This window comes from Aethalodelphis obliquidens, unplaced genomic scaffold (genome assembly GCF_003676395.1).
Source record: "Aethalodelphis obliquidens isolate GAN/ISIS:26980383/991018 unplaced genomic scaffold, ASM367639v1 scaffold32, whole genome shotgun sequence".
Taxonomy (NCBI): Eukaryota; Metazoa; Chordata; class Mammalia; order Artiodactyla; family Delphinidae; genus Aethalodelphis; species Aethalodelphis obliquidens.
Genome location: NW_020837976.1, coordinates 14,865,150 through 14,886,285, shown reverse-complemented (window position 1 = coordinate 14,886,285; position 21,136 = coordinate 14,865,150). Strand labels below are relative to the sequence as shown.

The 21,136-nt window shown below is 56.3% G+C and overlaps 1 protein-coding gene across 50 annotated transcripts in view; it reads left to right on the top strand.

Annotated features, from left to right (window-relative positions):
- Positions 1-21,136, top strand: part of CELF4 (CUGBP Elav-like family member 4) — a 298,914-nt gene that overhangs the window by 253,941 nt on the left and 23,837 nt on the right. For 23 of the 50 annotated variants that reach the window (XR_003437294.1, XR_003437293.1, XR_003437290.1 and 20 more), the window contains exons 4-8: positions 14,272-14,397; positions 14,827-14,906; positions 15,336-15,479; positions 16,402-16,549; positions 18,322-18,471. Coding sequence is in view for 44 of the 50 variants with exons in the window: in XM_027127827.1 (XP_026983628.1) it covers positions 14,272-14,397; positions 14,827-14,906; positions 15,336-15,479; positions 16,402-16,549; positions 18,322-18,471 (648 nt within the window). In the remaining 6 variants the exon portion in view is untranslated. Of the gene's footprint in view, positions 1-14,268; positions 14,398-14,826; positions 14,907-15,335; positions 15,480-16,401; positions 16,550-18,321; positions 18,472-21,136 lie in introns of all 50 variants that reach the window. The other 27 variants (XR_003437292.1, XR_003437291.1, XR_003437289.1 and 24 more) reach the window with 3 other exon arrangements.

Sequence of the window (21,136 nt, the reverse complement as noted above, 5' to 3'; positions counted from 1 at the left end):
ACAGAGTTCCAGGCCCTGGGGCAGACACGTGGGAGTCATTTTCTATCGTGTGCACCAGAGCTGACAGAGACACCTGGCTCTGGTCCCACCTATGCCACATACTGCCCCAGTGAGCTGTCCCTCAGCTTCTCTGAGCCTCAGCTGACTGATCTGTCAGGTGGGGTTACGATCATGTTGTATTGCAGAGTGACAGGGAGAAGTGGACAGAATGCTGGAAGCGCCCAGTCAGCGCCAGCCCTTGCGGAAGAGTCTGGCTGCGGCGGACTTAGGAGGACTGGGGGCGGGGCAGGAGGAGGTGCCCCAGCCAGCGAGCCGGGGTCTTCACCCGCCTCCACTTCCGGACATGCCTGCTCCAGGCATAGTGGGCCCACAGCACCGTCACTTCCGGCCACACACGTTCCAGACCTGTTGGTGGGAGGGTAGTGTGGCTTTTCCAAACACAATTCTCCAGCAAACAGGCACTGGAGTTGAGTAAAAGTCTTTGCATTCTCTCCTCTGTGCTCCCATCCCAGGTTTCCTTCCTTATCCCCACCCCTTCCTGCCCATCTCTTCCCAGAAAAGGGAGGCAGACAGCCTGTCCTCAGTGCCTGTGGTCTCAATGGTCATGATGGTCCACCCCCGCAAAGTCTTCATGTTCTGCAATGTAACTCCCCCCCCCCATCAGCCCCATCTTGCTCTGCCTTCCATAGCTAGGCCATTCCAGCCCCAATTTGGAAACACTTTTGCCCAAGGATCAGATCTACTCCTTACATCTCCCAGTAATATATACCTTGCACACAGTTTGTTGACTGACTGCGTGACTGACCCAAGGATAATTGAAGGGGTACAGGGCTGCCCCACAGCTGGCTTTCTGCCTTTCTGCAAACTGAACTTCATGGTCACCAAATACTGCCAACCTGAAGGCCTTGGAGGGCCGCTCTGAGTGACAAGAGCAGGGTCCTCTGTAGTTAGCAGTGCCAGCCACGCACCAATAGTTAATATGCTGCCACCCTTCAAAATAATTTGTTCTCTAGAGGAAACTGACATTCCCCTCACAATCTCATTAGTCATTAGAAATAATGACATCTTGCAAATCGTGCAGCCCTTTCCAGTTCCCAGAGCCACATGCTCTCCTGAGCTCACCAGAGCCTCGCAACCATCTGGTTGGGGGAGGGGGACCTTCTGCGTGGTGGATGAAAGCTCGGGAGCCAGACCACCTGGGTTCAAATCTGGGCCCTGCAGTTTTTAGCTCTGGGACGTCCAGAAAGTTGCCAAACCTCTCTGTGCCTCAGTTTCCTCATCTGTAAAGTGGGGGTGACAGTGGTACCCACCTCATAAAATTAAAGCGCTCGGAGCAGTGCTTGGCTCGTGGCGAGTGCTTCAGATGAGTCAGCCCTCATTGACCTCTCTGAGGGCATGGGTCCCAACGGAGGGAGTGAATGGATGAATCTCTGCATGTACCATATGGGCTGGCACCTGCCATCTAACTGCAGGGGCCAGTCCAGCCTATCCGACTCCAAAAACCAACCTGCTCTGTGGGGTTGGAGGGCATGGCCTTGGGCTTTGAGGAGCATGCATCTAGAGGGGAGACAGACGGGAAGGGAGGTCCTCCTTAGGTATCGCAGGGGCTCAGGAGGCAAAACATCAAAGAGAAGCTTCAGGTGTCTCCAGGAAACCAGCCCCACTGCAACCTATGTTAACCTCAAACCCATCAGACAAGTGGATGTTCAGGGGCCTGAGCTGAAAGAGAAGTTGCTTTAAGACAGGTCTTGAGCAGAACAGAGTTCCTTGTTTCTGAGAGCAGGTACCCCAACAGGTGTGGGTGGCCGTGACTAGTTTTCTCACCTTTTACATTTCGAGCCCGTTATCTGAAGTCCTGAGAAACATCTTGGCCATCCATCCATCCATCTATCCATATTTACCTATCACTATTCACGTACCTCCGATCATAAATCTATCTGCTTTCTGCAATCATTTTTCTCTCACCTGTGTATCTATCATCCAACATTTAATCTGGATATCTAGCATCTATTAATAATGTCTGCCATCCGTCCATCTCTGTGTCTATCTGTAGTCCATTATCAGTCATGAGTTAATACAGTGAGTATTCGTGTACTTAAACGTGGACCATCTAGTTCCAAGGGGATGGGGGTGGGGTCAGGGGTGACTCCAGGAGGGCTAGGGTGGCTGGAACATGGACGGGAAGGAAACTGGAGGGCTGATGAAAGCAGAGCTTGGGACCCTCCTCTCACAGCTGGCCTGGCCTAATGGATGGAGGGGAGAGGGGCATGAGAGAGGAGAGAAGAAGACGAGGGGGAGGCCTGCTAAGCCATTAGAGAGGTGGGCTTCATGCTAACCTAGATAATCCCCCCTCAGGTCTACCCCCCCAGATTAGTACAGTGTCTTTCCAGGACAACCCCGTGAGGGATGGGGGGATGCCCGGGCTCAGGTGTCAGGGCAGAGAAGGTGGGTGCTACCCTCCACCAGCACCAACACACACAGGATCCTGCAGTCTCAAGGGCTGAGCTTCTGCAGGCAGGCCGAGGGCAGAGATGGGGTGCCCAAGGAGAGATGGCCAGGAGCGGCCTGGAAAAGACCCATCCCAGCCCTTCCCGGCCCTGGCTGTGTGCTGGTATCACCTGAGTAGCTTCTGAAACAAACGAAAACCAACAACATAGAGGCCCGGACCAATCGATATCTCAGGGGCTAGCTGGGCACACCTGTATTTTGAAAGCCCCCAGGTGAATTTCATAGCATCCAGGGGTGAGAACCACCATCTTACAAGATCCAGGATTCCTGCTGTTATTCTCAGAAGTGTGTCTTGAGGAGGAAGGAGCAGACTTTGGTGCTCTAGGGGCAGGACTTGTGCTCTGGGCAGGGTTGAGCTCTCCAGGGTGCAAAAGGGGAAATATTCTTCTGGGCTGCCTCCATGGGGGCCAGGGAGACTTCTGCCAGGGTGTTCAGAAAGCATCATCCTCACCTTGGGTCATACTGGAGGAGGCTGGCCAGGTGACCTCTGAAGACTCCATCCCCACCCAGGGCCACCAGAAGTCCTTGTCACAGTTGCAGCCTCTGGTTCAGGTGTGACTCCTGCTGTGTTAGACTAGTCAGTTTGACCCTGAGCTGCGTGCACCTCCCAAGGAGGACAGTGGGCAGGCCATTAGAAGCTGGGGTGTCCCTCTCCTCCCTCGTCCCACGAGAAGCTGAACCCCACCCTCAGTGTTAAAAATGAGCCGTGGGTCAGAGGGGCAGGAGGTTTGCCGGGCACTGCGTTCTGTCTCTGGCTGTGGAAGGGGGTGGGGAGGAAGGGGGTGGACCCATGAACACCATTCTCTTTGTGAGGCTGTGGGAAGATCTGCGGCCAAGGTAAGGGTCAGCCCGTGGCTAGGGTTAGAAGTTGGTCTATGGCCGGGTCATCTGCAGGCGGCGGACAGCTGTGCAGCTCTACGGCTCAGCTAACAAGAGCCCCCTCCACGGTTAATAGTGACAAGCACTCCAAGTGGGTACTGTTACTTCTTCCCCGGTATCTGTGGCCGCCTCAACTAGATTCTCACCCCGCCAATGAGATGTTCTTAAGGCGTTCCTTGGTCTCTCCTCCTGTTACCCCTGCTGCCTTGTGGACCACCCTGCCCTTACCCACCCCCTGCAGAAACCTCTTCCCTTTGCTGGAATGAAGCCCGGCTTTGTCTGTCTCCTTGAGAGCTGAGGACAAACTGGCCATAATTTATGCTCCCGCATGATATAAAGGAAAAAAATGCCCCATTATGCTATAAATTATCCTGTGATGGGTGAAATGCTGGAGACTGCGCCAGACGCCAGCGGAAGCCCCATTAGACAACAGGGTTGGGCTGCAGAAGTCCCCATAGAACGCAGGGCCGTCTGTCGTGCGCCACGCGCCCGGGAAGGATAAGGTAGCAGATCTAATGTATAATCAGTTACTTGGAGAGCCGGCCACGTGCCGCAGCCCCAGTGAAAGGTGACTTCCACTTAGTGCCACCGCGTGCCCCAAGCGCCTTCTGGGAGGCCTGGCGCAGACTCACAGGCACGAGGGTCACGGGCTGAAGGCCAGAGAAGGAGGTCGCGAGGGATGTGGGTATGGCCTCCGGGCCCCTCACCCATGCTGCGCTTCCAGGGCTTAGCTCTTGCCTAACTCAGGGCTCCCACGCCTGCCCATCAACTCGAAAAGCACAAGAGAAGAGGGTGCAGGGACCATTCGTGGCGCCCCGGGGTGGTGACAGTCTTCTGGTTCGGCCTCCCTGGTCATGCTGCAAGCTCCCGAGGGCACAGAGCCACACCTCTGCCTTGGGCAGGTACCAGGGGCTGGAGGGGTGTGGACTGTGAGTCCAGGGGATTCTGCCAGCAGGTCCGGTTCTCTGTGTGGTGAGGGGAGAGGACCTTGCAGCCTAGATCCCAGGCAGAGGAAGGCCTGGGGACTCATCAGGACAGAGCTTAACATCTTTGGTCACCCAGGAGACTTCAAGACAGCCGTGCTCTGGGCAGAGGGGCGAGTGAAACTGAGGAGGGGCTGTGAGGCACGTCTGCGGGTCGTCGGGCAGTCAGGAATCACCGGAGCCTGCTCCATCTGAGCTAAGCAGGGCCCCACCAGGCCCCTCTTCCGGGCTCTGGACAGAAGCCCTGGCCCATGCAGAGCAATGGGGTTATTAGGCCTTTGCCAGCTGTCTGTGCAGACATGGAGGGGTGGAGAGTGAAGAGAGAGAGCGATCTCTAGGTAGCACTGTCTTCCACCAGGAAGGAGGGTGACCCGAGAGCTCAGCTCCATTCAGACCCCCTGGGTCTGAGTCCTGGCTTCCCCAGTGACTGGCTATGTCTTCTTGGGAAAGATATTTAACTTCTCTGAGCCTCAGTTTCCTCATCTGTACGGTGGAAAGAATAAAATATCCGTTATACTTGCAAAGGGCTTATTTCAGTGCGGGCGTCATGGTAAATATTTGGTAAATGAGAACCATTCTGATTATTAGTATTGTGGTGGTTATAACCACCTCATGGAGGAGTGGGTGTGGTCAGAGCTGTGGTCTCCCTCGGGCAGGGGCACCACACAGCCCTGGGGAGGGAGCCAGTCTGACCAGAGCTGTCTGGGGGCAGCAGAGGCTCTGTGATGTGGGAGCTTGGTCCACTGGCTCTTGTCATGAAGAAGACACCGGGGTGACATTGAGGGGGGTGGGCCTGGGAGTCCAGTTGGACCACAGGAGAATCCCTGTGTGCTATGACTTAGGAGCCAGTCTGAGCCAAGAGAGGACATGGTGGGCAGTGAGTATGGACGCAGGGTCCGAGTCCCAGGCTAGGCTTCCAGTGGCCAGTGGTGAGGGTGCAGGCTGGGACCCTGAGGGAATTGTTGAGAATATGGTGGGTGGGGAAGAGGAAGGAGGGAGGGGGGGATGTGTCACTGTGACTCTATGTCCCACGTGCCTGTCACACTCCCTGCCTTTGCACATGCCATGCTCCCTGACCTGGGATGCCTGCCCTGTGCCTTTCTACCTGGCAAACCCTGCATGTGCAGCCCCTAGGGCCTGGCTCAAGACTTCTAGACACCCCACACCCCCAGAGCTCATCACGGCAGGCTCTGTGCCGGCAGCATGGCCGCTGCCCACTCATCTCCAGGAGACACTCACTTCCCAGTTTCTGAGGAATCCTGGAGTTCAGTGTCCTGCAGATGCCAAGGACATGATCTTGGAGACAAGAGGAGGAACGGCAGTGCACACGCAGTGCCCTGCCCTGGGGCAGGCCATGCATGGAGTATTCCTGAGACTTACAAGACCTACGTTTCTGAGCAGAGGGATGGTGGGATCGGGGGAGTCAGAGTGTGGGGTGCCTGTGCAGCCCCTCACAAGGCTTGTGCTCAGTAAGACGGGAGCACCTGCGGGGTCTGAGCAGGAGATAGACAGGGTGTGCCTTGGGTTGTAGCTGACTCCTGTGGCTGCCCTGTGGAGAGCAGCCAGCAGGGGCCTGGGTGGATGGCGGGAGACAGTGAGGAAGGGACTCTCACAGCCTGGGCCCTACCCCGAAGCATTTAGAAGGCAGAGCTGGCTGAAAGAATGCGAGTGGGGGAGACTGGGTGTGCCCTGCATTCTCCCACCCCGACATCAAACAGAGACCGTCTGGAGGGAGCTGGCCAGATCAAGGCCTGGCACGGCCTGCCCTGGGGGCCGGAGCGGCTGAGGGTCCTCATTTCCATCCCCAGGGGAGCGGGAGCCCCATCTTGGCCCTTCTCACCGCCCCATCCCCAGCAGCCTTTGATCTGGTTTGATGTCTCCTTCAGTCTTCTTCCCAGGCAGGAAGGCTTTAACCTTGGGAGGCGGCTCCCGCCCAGCTGCACCCCTGGCCCTGGCTCTGGCACAGTGTGAGTTGTGGGGACAAAGGGGGGCATCGCTCGGCTCCTTACTGGAGCACTTCACGTGGAGAGCTCTCCCAGGCCTGGCCCGTCTCAGGAGGGCAGTGACACGGGCACATGGCTGCAGAGGGACCCCAATCCAGGCCCTTAACCTTGTTGTGGATGGCGAGGCTGGAAACTCCCACACCAGCAGGAGAGCGGGCAGGTGTGGGTCCCCAGGCAGGAGAAGAGGGGGTGCAGACCCCCAGCCCTACCCACTGCTCCCCTGTTTGAAAGGCAGGTGTGGGACTGCGTGTGCCCCCCTCAGGGCTGGGCGGGAGGGGGAAGAGGAGGCCTCTGGACTCAGGGTGGGGGGGCAGCGACCTTGAAAATGGCACAGATTTCAGTTCAGATGACCAGTTTGACACCTTCTGGTCCCTTAGGAGCCAGGGTGCTTGGCGGGTCAGGACACGGAGAATGCATGGAAAGGGCACAGAGGGGTCTCAGTGTAACTTTGGGGGAAACGTCCCTCGTTGTGGATTAATCCAGGCAGACCACGTGGAGGATTCTGGGGAGCACCTCAGAGGGCCCCCAAATGCTGCCATTTGGTCAGGGGAGGCAAAGGAAAGCCCGGCTTCTCAGGCTGACCCCTGGCAGATGACTGTTCAGTGTCCCTGGGGTCCTCTCCACACCCAAGGGGTGGGGTGGGCATCCCCATCCCACCAGCTGCCACTGCTGCGGGTGAGCAGTAGTCCTGGCTGTAACTGGTACAGAGCTGCATTTATTGAGCGTTTTACCTTGTGCCAGGCTCTGGGCTAAAATCCTCAGGTACCTTAACTAATTTCATCTCCCAGCAGCCCTATGAGGTGGGTGTGATTATTCTCCCCTCTTACAGATGAGGAACTGGCGGCCCAGGGAGGGTATGTGACTTGCCTAAGGGGGCCCAGTCAACCAGGATTTGACAGAGAGCCTCAGTTACTCTCTGCAAGACGCCCCGGCCCCGCCCCTCCTGTCAAGTCTGTGTGCCTTCGATTCAAGGTCCTTCCTCATCTATGGGTGAAGTTAGGGAGAAGGAACAGGTTTTTCCCCCTAAGACTCACTACCTGTGGCCCTTTGGGCATGAAATCACTCCCCAGGGAGAGCAGATGGTCCTGGGATCCAGAAGGCGGTCCGGCAAGTCCCCTGGTCCCACAGTAAAGAGGCCAAGAGACGCTGAGGGTCTGGCATGGCCTCTGCCAGCAGCTGAGGGGCAAGTGTGTGGGTACCCGGGGCTCTGGGTTCTGGCCCTGCCCTGCCCACTCCCAGGGCCAAAGGCTCAAGAGCAGGAGACAGTCCTCTGGCTCAGTCACTGGGAGTGTCTGGAAGTTTCTTCTCACTCCCCAAACTGCTGCCCTTGAGCCTCCAGGGCCCTATAAGAGTGTCTCCTACAGGTCTGGCCCTACATCCCCCCACCCCCCACCCCCAGCCAGGCCCTCCTGGTCTCCTAGCAACCCCTCTGGCTGCCCCAACAGCCACAGAACTCAAAACCATTTATTCCCCACCCCGGCCCCTGGCCCCCCGGTTCTCCCCAGCTCAGGTCCCCCCACAAACCCTCCCTCGGCAGCTGGAGGGAAGAGAACAGTAAAAGTCTACTGCGGCCATAAAGGCATCAGCCATCTGAACATTCATCCACGGCGCCCCAGCAGTCATCTATCCTTAAGCGTGAGATATTGTTTAATGCCAATGGCAATGAGCGAATCAAATTTTGAAAATTAAACCAGAATTTGAGCATTAGCGCCAGGGTGCTGGCATTTGGCAAGTCACGTGGTGCTGCTGCCACCCACCTCCTCCCCCCTCGGGGCCCCACTCATCCTGCACAGCCAGCAGGATTCTCCCTGCACACACATCTGGGGGCCCCGAGGTACCACCCTGATATACCCCAAGAGGGGCCTGTCCTCAACTTGTTGTCAGTGTGTTGCTTCTCTGTTTTCTGGGCTCTCCTTTTAAAATGCAAATCCTTCCAGCCAGAGCCCCGTTCTGCCCAGACGTTCTAAGTGAACAAGAGAGGAGTCTGTCTCCCAACTGGAGGGGCTGGAGGAAGCATGAGATTCTGGCAACTAGACTCCTCTGCCTTTTCATCTGCACTTAAATCTTCCCGGAGGTGTCCCCCCATGCTAATAGGTTGGGAAACTGAAACTCAGAATTAGATTGAGGTTCTGGGAGAATGAAGAATACTCCCGAGGTCAGAGGACTGGGAGATGTGTGTGTGTTGGTGGGGGTTACGGCAGGCAAGAGGGAGTTGGGAAAGCAAAGTCCAGCTCCCCCTGAACCCCCAGGCAGGGACCACTTGGGAGCAAGTGAAAAGCACAGCCAAAAAGGGCCCTCCCATCTCTCAGCTTTTGCTTAACTCCTGTTGTGGGTCTGGAGCCCCTGACCCTGACGCCAGGCCACCTCCTCCTGGAAGCCTTCAGAGTGTTGCCACTGCCCCCTTCCCCAACTGGCCCCTACAGACCTGCAGTCCAGAGCTATTGCCTGGCTGTCCTCTCTCATGGGGGGCTCCGTGGCAGAGGCTCTGGGGCCAAAGACTGGATTCTCCAGGGATCTGAGAGCCAAGCATCCCCCCCCCACACACACACACTTGCCCAAAGAGGAAAACCAGAAGGGCCCCCAAGACTCATCTCAGACTCTCTGATCAGCCGAGTCCCAGGCACACAGTAAGTGCTCAGTCAATGCTTGCTGCAGGAGTGACCAGAGGCGGGATGCCAGGGGCTCTGTTCCATTCCCTCCTCAGGTGGTTGTAAACACGTGCAACTGACAGAACTTGGTACTTTTCCCATCCGTTATTTTATTGGCTCCCCCCTCCCACAGCTCCTGGGGAGGGGGAGGAAGATAAACTGTGCCCACTCCCCCCGCAGTGAGAGCATGACATCTGGGCACAGAGAGCTGAGTTGCCCGCTCTGGTTCAGGAAGGGCCGGGACTAGTGCCAACCTTCTGGGGTGTCACACCCCTGCCTCCTGGAACCCCAGGTGCTCCCTCACCCCTGCAGACACAGGCACTCATAGCTTAAAAGAGCAGGAAGGCAGCAGCAAGGGGGTCAGGATTAGTAATTCAAGAGACTCCAAGAACCTGGGTTTAGTCCCGGCCCCAGCTGCCCCGACCTCCTCATCTAAAAAAGGTGGGAGCCTTGGTGTTTTCCAGGGTCCAGCCCAGCTCTGCCATTCTGCCGCCTTGTTACTGCTGGGGAGGGCACACCAGCTCTGGGGGCCACTCTGTCGCAGCCCTGTGGGCCTTTGTCTTGTTCTGGAACTTATATATTGTGGACGGCCTCTGTCCCCATCCGGAAGTCAGCTCCAGTGAGCTGACTCACCTCTCTTGTTTCCTGCTGTAGAAGCAGGGCATGGAACAGTGTCTGGCACAGAGAAGTTGCTCAGCAAACAGTTGTTGAATCACTGCGGGAGCATGAGCCCCTTGATCGGCCCCTGGGCCAGGAGGAGCCCACGTGAAAACCCAAGGGCAGGGGAGATTTAGAGTATTTACCCATCACCCAGCAGGCCAAAGCTTTCCTGTGCCAGCCACTGGGCTCAGCCCAGGAAGTCAGAAGTTGAGCTTAATGGAGCCGCGTGCCTGCCCCAAGCTGGGCTCCGTCAAGAGGCAGATACTGGGCTGCAGACCGGCCTCCTGCATCTCTGAGGGAGACTGCTCCCGTGCGGTCTCAGCGACCTCCCACTCAGGGATGTCTTCAGCCCATTTTCCCCCTGACCCTGAGGTCTGTCCTTCACCTCCCATCAAGGTGGCCTGCGTGGCCCAGTCCCAGCAATACCTGCCTGAACATCTCCTCAGAGGAGCAGCGACAGCCCCACAGCCATAGAACGGGCTCAGGCTGAGGGTTCACGGGGGCCAGTGAGAGCATCATAGTCCCACTATCAGCCAGGGACCCTGCGTCACTCAGGCAGGAGGGCTGGGGGCAGGGACTGCTCAGCGTGTCCCAGGAAATCGGGGTCTGTGTCCATGATGGAGCGGGTGGGAAGTGGCTGGGGAAATGGAGTCATTCTCTGAGACTCTCGCTAGGTTGGCATAAGATCCAAGACACCAGCCAAATGGTGTCACTGGTCATCTGACACAGCTTGGGGACAGAGCCTTGGGAAAGTGGCCGGGGGAAGGAGGGCATGGGGGGTGGGAACACAAGGAGAGGTTGTCCATCTCAGCTGAGCAGCTACAGCCTGAGTCCAGTCCAAATTGTCGCTTCAAGTGCTCCTCCCCCAGATGTGGATCGTCTGGCCTCTCCCTCCCTGTGACCCCTGTCCCCTCCAGTCAGGGCAGGGAGCTCCATTTCCTCTTCCTCCTGGAGAGAGAACCCCAGGTCATGGTCATCGCTGTTGTTGTTACTGCTGGCCAGGCTCTGTCCTGCAGCATCTCCTGGGAGCCTATTGTCCACCACATGAGGAGGGCTGAGTTATTCCCATTTTAGAGACCGAAAAACCTGAGGGGGCGAACAGGTATGCAGCTGGAAGGCAGCAGAGCTGGGGTGTGAGCCAGTGGGCCTGGGCCGAAGGAGGAGATCCACCCTCAGACTGAGTCCTTCCACTCCCTGGTCTGAAAGGCCTTAGAATCACTCACCCAGTACCAAAGCCAACTGGAAATAAAGAGCATCCTAGAAACAAATAAACCTTTGTGTTGGGTGGGGTCACTCCAGATCGCCTGGAGGAAGTGAGTCTGGAGCCAGGTTTATCTGGTTTCTGGCAGCCTTCCAGAAAGGGAAGGCTAGTTGTAGTTTCCCTGGGGAAGTCCGGACAGGCAGGAAGAGCAGGAGCCTGGCCCCCTCCACATTGGGAAAGTCCTCAAACAGGAAGGGCCTAGAACGGAGAACTGAGAATTGGCAGTAAGGGGTGATTTCAGGGAGTGGAAGAAGGAATTAGAAAAAACAAACAAACAAACAAAAAACGCCCTGGCAAAAGGGAAGTGGCTGGATAGAAAGGCACGTGGGGATGAATTTTAATGTAATCAGAAAGCTGTCATAATGAAACGAGAGGAATATATTCAGACGTCAGGAGAGAGGCAGGAGCTGCGGTTCCAGGATCTAAACCAGGCTCGGTGCAGGACCGGCTTCTCTTCCTTTCCTAGTTCCTTCCTGGGAGGAGATGTTTGACCAGGAGCGTCAGGGATGAGCAGGGGGCAGGTTTTCACTTCTTTGTCTTCCTGGAAATCCCATTTAATTGGAGCCTTTAAAAGGGGCTGTGGGAGGGGGAGCACCTGGCCGACCTGGGGAGCAGAATTTCAAGGCTCTACTGAAGGCTTCCAAACTCGATTCACTTCATGTAAATGCTGCTGTGCTTCTGGGAGTTAAACATAAGCCCTTGGCCCTCTCGCCTCTGTCTCTGCCCTCTCCTTCTGCCTGGCTCTTCTCTCTGCTCTTTTTTTTTTTTTTTTTTTTGCCATACTCGGGCCTCTCACTGCTGTGGCCCCTCCTGCTGCACAGCACAGGCTCTGGATGCGCAGGCCCAGCGGCCACAGCTCACGGTCCCAGCCGCTCCGCGGCATGTGGGGTCCTCCCAGACCGGGGCACGAACCCGTATACCCTGCATCGGCAGGCGGACTCTCAACCACTGCGCCACCAGGGAAGCCCTCTCTCTTCTCTTTGTTTCTAGTTCTTTTTCCTCTGTCTCCGCCATTTCCCCTCCCTTTCTGCTTCGAACCCTATCTCCTCCTGTCCCTCCTCAGGAGGAAGTTTCACCCCTTCCACTCCCTCTGTCTTCCTTCCGCTTGCTCTCCCAGTCTCTGCTTCCCCCCGCCCAGAGCTTGGAGTTGGGGATGCCTGGAGATGGGGCAGGGTCGTGCCCAGCCCTGCCAGCGCCTGAGCCGTCAGGCGGAGCGCCCAGGCTAGGGCAGGCTCCGGGCCCAGAGCTTTGGCTGAAGCCCACCCATGTTGGAGGTCCAGGCTGGGATGCCCTGACGCAACATTGGTCACAGGAACTGACAATGATACCCCGTGGGCATGGAAGGGGCACCTCATCGCTGAGAGCTTGCCCAGTGCTGAGTGCTCCAGGCTGGGGGTACCGGCAGGGCGGTGGCCAGGCCTTCCTGAAGAGGACTCTGCAGTGGCTTGTGAAGCAGGGCAGGGCCTGGAGGTTTCCTCCGCTTCGCTCCAGACCTCTGGTCAGCCCCTCGTCTCTATGTGAACTCTCCTGGCCGTGTGAGTGACGGGGGTGCTCTGGTGCAGGAGGTACCAACCACCCTGAATCCAGGAGGACATGGTCCTGGAGTGCCCTTGCATTCTGTGGAAACCGTGAACACATGGCCATTTGCAATTTTGGGGTGGGTATTTCTGCAGTCTTGGCTGTGTGTGTCAGTTATTGAAGAGTCAACAAGCCTCTAGAGGGTGTCTGCCACCACGGGGACCCTGTTCCAGCAGCTACGGCTGCCTAACAACTTAACCCCAAATGGAGTGGTATAAAACAACCATTTATTATGCTCATGGATTCTGTGGTCAGGAATTCAGACAGGGCACAGCTTGGAGGGACTGTCTCTGCTCCAGGATGTCTGGGCCTCAGCTGGAAGGCTCACAGGCTGGGGCCTGGAATCATCTCAGGACTCATTCGCTCCATGTCTGGTGGCTGTTGCTGGCTGTCAGCTGGAGGCTGGGTTCCTTTCCGTGTGGACTCCCGGTATGAGCTAGTTGGGGTTCTTCACAGCATGGTGGCTGGCTTCCACAGAGCAACCATGCCCAAAAGAGAGAGCTGAGAGTGGAAGCTGATCCTTTTTTATGACCGAGCCTTTGAAGGCAGCTCGTGTCACTTCTGCCATTCTTTATTGGTTAGAGCAGTCACAGCCCCGCCCAGATTCAAGGGGAGGGAACTTAGACCCCACCTCCCTGGGAGGAGTGAAAGTCACACTGCAGTAAGAGCTTGTGGGATGGGAAATCTTTTTGCAGTCACAAGCTACTACAAATCCACACAGCCTAACGTGATCCCTGTCACCCTAAGCACACATCTGAGTGCTGTCAACAAACCATTTGGTACTCAACACAAGCGTGGGGGCGAGGCTGCTGAGGGAGCCCAGTCTTCGGAAACAGGCCCTCCAAAGTGCCCAGGGCTGAATTTTGCAGCATGAATAGGAAGGGGCAAGAGGAGGGAGCGCCAGATGGAGGTAAGAACATGTGAGGCAGAAAGGAAGTGTGCTCCTGGGACTGGCATAGGGCATTCATTCATTCATTCCATAGCTCAGTCCTGCAGGCCTACTATGTGCCTGCTACCACTGCTCCAGCAGAGGCCTGGCCTCTTGCCTCAGGGAGCATAGATTGAGGGGTGGGGAGCTAGACAGAAACCTACTACTCAGTCAAAGTAGTAAATACTTGTCCTTTGAGTTTTGGACCATGGGAAAGGCTGAGACAGAGAATAAAGAAGTGGAAGGAGGGGCTTTGATGAGAAAGCAATATTTAAACTGAGACCTAGCATTAGAGGATTCAACTTTGTGATGTGGAGGACACTCCAGGCAGAGAGAACAGCATATGCAAAGGCCCTGTGGCAGACTTGCCAGTTGTAAATTAATTTTGGTATCTGGGGGTGAAAGTGGCTGAGGAAGATAGTTTGTGTCTAAGAGGAGGGAGGAAGAGAACGTAGGGCTGCCCATACGACCTGTGTGCCGGTGCCTGCCAGTGGCCCTGCCCCTCAGTGTGAGGTCTGCTCTCTAGGCAGGAAGGGGCAGAGTCGCTGCAATCCTGCCCCCTCTTAGACCCAACCCCTCCTACCTCCTCTCCCCGTAACCCCCTCACCCCGCGTCCTTCCTCCCCTTCTAGCGGTGCCCCACCCGCCTCCCTCTCTTTGTTTTCCCTCCCCCTCCTGCTGTGCGCCCCCTTCCCGCCCCCTACCCAGCTCCTACCCTTCCCCTCCGTAACCCTTCCACCTCCGGCCGTGCCCTCCCCCCGGGCCCGACCCCGCGCAGCCGGGCCCCCGGCCCGGGTAAGCATCTCCTAATTTTGTTCCAGAAGATAGAAAACTCTTTGTGGGCATGCTCAACAAGCAGCAGTCTGAGGACGATGTGCGCCGCCTCTTTGAGGCCTTCGGGAACATCGAGGAGTGTACCATTCTGCGCGGGCCAGACGGGAACAGCAAGGGTGCGTGGGGGCGGGGCGGGGAGTGGGTGGTGCGAGCAGGTGGGCGGGGCGAGGCCGCGGGTCTCCTGCCAGCCTGACGGCAAAGTCCCGAGCCGTCTGGGGCTGGCCCCGTCGGGCAAGCGGGGTAAGGCTGCGTGGAAGGGGCGAGGCGCTTGGGCCTGCGGGGATGGAAAGGCCGCGATGCAAGTCGCGGGGGACGGGACCACTTAAGGGTCCTTGGAAGACTCTGGCCGGTCCCGGTCTTTCTCTGCCTCCTTGTGTGGCTCTGAGTTTGTCGGTTCTCTCTCACTCTTTCTGTGTCTCACTCTGCTTTCTTCTGGGAGGCGCCCTATCCCCTCGGCCCCTCCCGTGCCCCGTCTTTCAGTCCTCCGCTTCTCTGACCTTCCTCTGGGCCCTGGCGCCGTGGCTCAGCCTCTCCCGTCCCCCCAGGGTGCGCCTTTGTGAAGTACTCCTCCCACGCCGAGGCGCAAGCCGCCATCAACGCTCTGCACGGCAGCCAGACCATGCCGGTGAGTGCGGCCGCCCCTGGGGAGTTGGGAGGGGGGAGGGAACGGGGCAATGAGGGACAGAGACATCCCGGCCACCCCACGCATCCGCGGGGCCCCGACAGCCCTCGCGCGCTCGGCCACAGGATGCCAAACGCTTGCGGTGCTCACAGCCTCCCCATGAGACCGCAAGGCACTGCCAATATCCGCACTTCTAAGACAAGGACATTGAGGCCCAGAGATGCTGAGAAAGTGGCCCAAGGTCACCAGATAGAAAAAGCCTGAGGTGGGGGTGGGGGGTTAAGACTCCAGACCCCTGGACGAAGGGTTCGTGCTTGTCACCGTGCCACCTACCCCGCCCCCATAGCACCCCGTGGAGAGGACTGGGTGGGCCCAGGCCAGGGAGCAGAGGCGGTTAGGGCTGGTGGGCCTCACACACAGTCCTGGCTGCAGGGAGCCTCATCCAGTCTGGTGGTCAAGTTCGCCGACACCGACAAGGAGCGCACAATGCGGCGAATGCAGCAGATGGCTGGCCAAATGGGCATGTTCAACCCCATGGCCATCCCGTTCGGGGCCTACGGCGCCTACGCACAGGCAGTAAGTGAGGGCACGGCAGGGCGGGGCTGGGGGCCGCAGTTCTCCGCAAATCCTAGGAAGCACTGACTGGAACAGGGAGAGAGGTTCAGTGTCCTGCTGACACCACACCACCCCCGCCACCGATCATGGAAGGGTGTCCTCAGGCCTTCTGGTTACTCCTGGCAGGGGTCCTTTGAGGTGCCCCAAGCCCTCATCCCCTACACCTCCTCTGTAGTCCTCTCAGTCCCCAGCTCAGGCCCCGGCCCATCAACTTCTTTCTTCCACACTGGGGCGGGCTCTGCCAGCATCTCCCCTCAGCTGCCTCTCAGACCTGTAGCCCCACATGGGTGGCACTAAGGTAGGCCAGGGTTCTGCTTCTAAAAATGCAAGCTCCCCTCACTTGTGCAGCAGGGTCCAAACTTGGCCACTTTCAGCAACCTCCCCCATCCCCACTCAGCTCTGTGAGAACCTTGGGGTGCCTGAGGTTTTATTTGTGATTCTCCTGTAGCTTCTACCCTACAGACTCCAAGTTAGGACCATTTTGAACAGACACCCATTCCAACTTAGTTCTACAGAGGCTCATCCAACACATCTCTAGAGCCTTGGATGTCACATCCCCATGAACGACAGGACTGACTGGTGCCCATGGAGCCAGTCCCCTTCCCCCACCTTCTACAACTTTAGAGTGCCAAGGACCTTACTATTACTTTTGAACACAGTTTCCTCTTGGGGGGCGGGAGGGGGGTGGTCTCTAACAGCCACTGAGAGCTAGGGCAGGTATGGGGAAGGCATCAGGGCTCTCTGGGGGTGGGGGTCGGGAGATGTGTCTGAGCTCCCTGGGGTGCAGGGCCTAGGAGGCTGGTCTCTGGGAGCTGAACCCTTTGGTGGGGAGGGTCGCCCCCCCTGGAAGCGCATGATATTTTTTGCACTCCCTCTGCCCCAGCTGATGCAGCAGCAAGCGGCACTAATGGCGTCAGTCGCACAGGGTGGTTACCTGAACCCCATGGCTGCCTTCGCCGCCGCCCAGATGCAGCAGATGGCGGCCCTCAACATGAATGGCCTGGCGGCCGCACCCATGACCCCAACCTCAGGTAAGTGGGCAGGTACCAACACAGGGCCTGGCCTGGCAGGAAAGCAGCTGGACCCACATCGGTACCTTTTGTTTGGCCAATTTTGGCTACCAATGGACCATCCTGTGTCAAGAGCACATAGTGTCTGGGCCCAATGCAGGCCTTATCCTTGGGCAGTGTGTCTCAAAAGTGTTCTAATTCCTGAGGACCCATGGGAAGATGGGATGTGGACCCCTGATGTCTGTGATATGATTTCAGAGTGGTGAGAATTTCACTCAAATTGTTTAGCCATATCAGGAAGCAATTCATGTTGATCTCTGGTGTAGATATCTGGAAAGAAATTGACATGAACACATCTCCCTTTGAGGTTTGAAAGGGAAAGAGCCCTGCCCATCCTGTGACCCCTGGCCCTAGCACAGAAGGAACCCTATTTTTTCATTTCCCTTTAACCCAACCTAGATTCACTGACTTTTTCCAAGACAGCTTCACAAGAAGCAAGAGAGAACTGTAAGAGTTACTAAAGGACAGAGGGGTTGGAAACAGCTCCGCTTACAAAGCATGTTTTTAATTGGATCCTGGCTATTGCCCAGTTCAATGATTCTCAACCAGGGCAATTTTGCCCCTCCCTCCCAAATATCTGGCAATGTCCTGGAATTTTTGGTTGTCACAGCTGAAGGGGGGCGGTGCTACTGTAATCTGGTGGGTAGAGACCAGGGGTGCTGCTAAACATCCTGCGATGCACAGGACAGCTCCCTACAAGGAATGCGTGGCTACAGATGCAGTAGTTTCCAAGTTAAGAATCCCTGTCCAGCCCCAAGGGCTGAGCACTCATTCACCAAGTTCCCTTCGCTGTCTGCACTCAGGCCGTAGCAGCAGCCTTCCTGACATCCAGGAGCTATTCCTTTCCCAGCTAAAAGCTATAAAAGACTGTGCCATCTCTAGCCCCAACTTGAACGCCACCCCAAAGCTCTGATCCCCGACCTAGGGACACTCCTGATGGCCTCAGGTCCTTATCCACAGAGACACCCTGCTTCCTACATGAAGAAGAAGGCCTTTCCAGCCTCTGGGGCCTCAGTACAATTCCCATGCCATCCACACCTTGGTTTCCATCCACCTGGTGTAGGGAGGGCACAACATATTGTCACCTGACCCCAGCTTTACCCCTGCCACAATGAGCATTACCACTGTCCTAAGAGGAGGAGGCCAGGCTGTCTACTTTCTGTGGGAATAGGGCTGAGTCTGGACTCTGCAAAGGCCTTTCTCCCTCAATGCAAGGGAACACCACAGTTAAGACCTCCTCCACCTGAGTATCAAGACTTACTCATAGGGAGGCAAATCAGCCCCTCAGTGATCCAATTAGGATAGCAGAGAGCAGAGCCATAGCTTAGAAACCCCTTGGTGGCTAGACAAAGACCAGTCCATCCTGACTTATCTGGGGTGAGCACGAATCATTGAAAAAGACTAAAGGAAGACCAAGTGTGGTCAAAGTCAAGGGCACTTAGAGGTCTATGTGCTGCTGGTCCAAGGTCAAGCAGTCAGTGGTAAGAGAAGTCTTTGTGGGGTAGGTGAGATTTGGACTCTGACGTATAGATATAGTTGGGATAAGTAGAGTCATTACATATAGGGAGATGATAACCCAAGGCCTGATTCACAGATAGGATTGAGTTGATGTGTGAGGTCCAAGCCCATCCCCAGGTCCTTGGAGCCAGCAGGGTGGAGCTCCATGGGTTGGCCTTCATCACCTTTGTTCTGTTTGCCTCCCCTTCTCCACCCATCTTCACCTCTGGAACCAGGTGGCAGCACCCCTCCGGGCATCACTGCACCAGCCGTGCCTAGCATCCCGTCCCCCATTGGGGTGAACGGCTTCACTGGCCTCCCCCCACAGGCCAATGGGCAACCTGCTGCAGAAGCTGTGTTTGCCAATGGCATTCACCCCTACCCAGGTAAGAACATGTGGCAGCCCTTCCTTCCCCATGCAACACACTCCTCATCCATTCTGTCCGTGCCCTTGCCGTTATAACAGGGAATGTGTGGCTCCCTGCCCTCTGTTCCTTGGTGGAACCCCAAATGTGATCAGGGAAAGCCAGCCTCCTGCCTTCCTTCAGGGAGCTCCTGATGGAAGAGAAGACAGATCCCTGGGGGTTTGTCAGTCTGATGGGTGAGAAAAAACCCCATTCCTGGGGCTCCCTCAGGGGAAAGGAGAATAGATGAGTTGTCCAGCTCATCTAGAGAGAGGCTAATAGCTGCAAATTACTTGAGAGTGAATTTGACCCAAAAGAAGTGAGGGGATAGAAGCTAAAAGAATAATCATATTTAGTATTAAATAGGAAAAGCCTCTTTGGGGAAGGAAGTGGAGGTATATAGATTGGCAGTCTGGCTAGTACATACCAGTTCGGTCCCTTGGTGCAGCCGCGGTCAGAACTTTGGACAGTTCCTGGGTCCTACCTTCATGAATTCCGGCACACAAGAAGATCCAGGAGGCCTGTTCCTGATTAACTTTGTTCCTCTAAAATTTAGCAGTTCTCCTGTGGTAAGAGTGTCCAGTTGACTTTAAGCAGCTCATCTCCCTGGTCTTGAGGACTGGAGCTGGGAAGCTGGGCCCAAAGCCCTAGAGTAGACTGGCAAGAGGCAGTGTAATAGCAACGAGGAGAATGCTGTCCTTGCTGGAGGGCAGGTGATGAGGTCACAGAGTCTCCATAAGTACTAGTAAGTGCCCAGTCTATGAAAGGTGAAAGGGGGGTGGCCCAGAAGGAGGGCAGGACATGGGCCTATCTCCTGGGAGGTCAAAATCCAGTCAGGAACATAACATGCATCAACAGAATAATGAGGCAATAAGGCAGAGTAGACTTTGGTCAAGAGTGAGCGTTCTCTGATTTGAGATGCCTAAGGATTCCAATGAAGGGAGAGTTCTTTCATTCTGTAGGCTGAGGAGGCCCAACAGAGCCTCCTGTGGAGGCGCTCAGATCAAACATTAAGTACGGATGAGCAAGGAGCACACTGCTATGGAGGGCCTGTCCTGGCAGGGGCAGGGAGGGTAAGGAGGTTGGCCCAACTAGGGCAGAGGAGATCAGCCTTGGGGGGCAGAGTAGTGCTTCCCACTCTGGTCGCCCATCAGAATCTACTGTGTGGCTTCGTAAAACCACAGAAGCCCAGAGATTCTGATTTCACTGGAGTGAGGCCCAGGCATCCATAGAATATAAAAGTTGTACCAGCAGCAGAGTAGAAGCTGAGTGTGCCAGAGAGAAATAGAGGAGAATTTCCTGACTTTGAACTTGGAGTTGTTCATGATCCCATCTCAGTGCTTTTCCCACAACTCACCCCTCACTGCATAGCGAACAGACCAGGGAAGCCTAGAGAGTGAAGTGACAGGGCCTGGAGGGGGATCTGGAGTGTTGCTTAATGGTGAAGGCTCCAGGCTGGGAGGGGCTTGGCAAGCTGGAGGTGGGAGAGAGCCCCCCTATCTCAGGTTCTTGGGCTTCTCCTCGCTCAGGCTCATGGGCTGGGAGATACAGTCCCCAGCACATCTGGGTGGTTTCACCACCCCCTCCCTTGCCTGCCCACAAGCCCATCTGGGTCTCTGGATTTTGACAAACCTGGTCCTTCCCCACCCCTACCAGCATCTGTGAGCTATTTCCCTCGTGGAATTTGGAAACGTTTCTCTCCCCCATTTGTAACAATCTGTCACATCCCATAAACAGTCCCCTGCCAGAGCAGGAGGGAGGGATGGAGGGAAGGGAAGGAGAAAAGTAGTACATTAAAAAAATGAATTTCCCATCTTTAAATGCAGAGTTCGGAGCTGCTGTAACGAGCGAGATCCTTCAAAGTGCTCATTCTTTGGCAGTTACTAATGAGGTCGTTAAGCAGCTAAGTAGAGAGGGGTCTCAGAAAGCCTTTCTCCACGTCCTAGCCCCAGGTAGCATCTCTGCTCCCCCCTTTGCTCATCGGGGTCATGCTGGAAGCACACAGTGTGGCTTTTACTACCACAAAACGCCCCTGAGGGGTGACCCTCACAAATGGTAGGGACTGGTTATCTCTCGCCCGTGTCACGGTGTTTGCTGAGCACTTGCTACGATCCTGGCGCTGTGCTGGGGGAGCTGCCACAGAAGTCGTGCAGGTTATATTCTGCACAGGGCACCGCAACTCTGCCCAGAGGAGAGACATCTTTTTTCTAATTGGCATAAAGGCATTCTGTGGCTGAGCAGCTGGGTAGCCCAAGAGGACAAGCAAGATGTGGCTCTCCCTCCAGGGAGCTCAGGCTGGTGGAGGAGTCAGGCGGAGAGAGCAGTAGGCCACCTGCCAAACGCCACCACTACTGCTACCTCACCACTGGGGGCTCCAGTGTCCACCGTGGGGGAAATCGAGGGATAGGGTTTTGTCCTGGGCAACCCCAGGCGGGAAGGAGCCCGCGTCCTTACCTGTCTTCAGCTCCCCACTCTGGGCAGTGCCCTCCTGGGCCCAGCTCACCTGCTACCATCCACATGCTCTCTAAGGACCTCTGCCCCAGGACTTTCCCTTGTCCCCCAGAGACCCAGGAGCTATTGTTCTAGTGTAATGTTACTGAGAGGTTCAGGGAAGAGAGCTCAGAAGGGAAATTTGGGGATTCTTCTT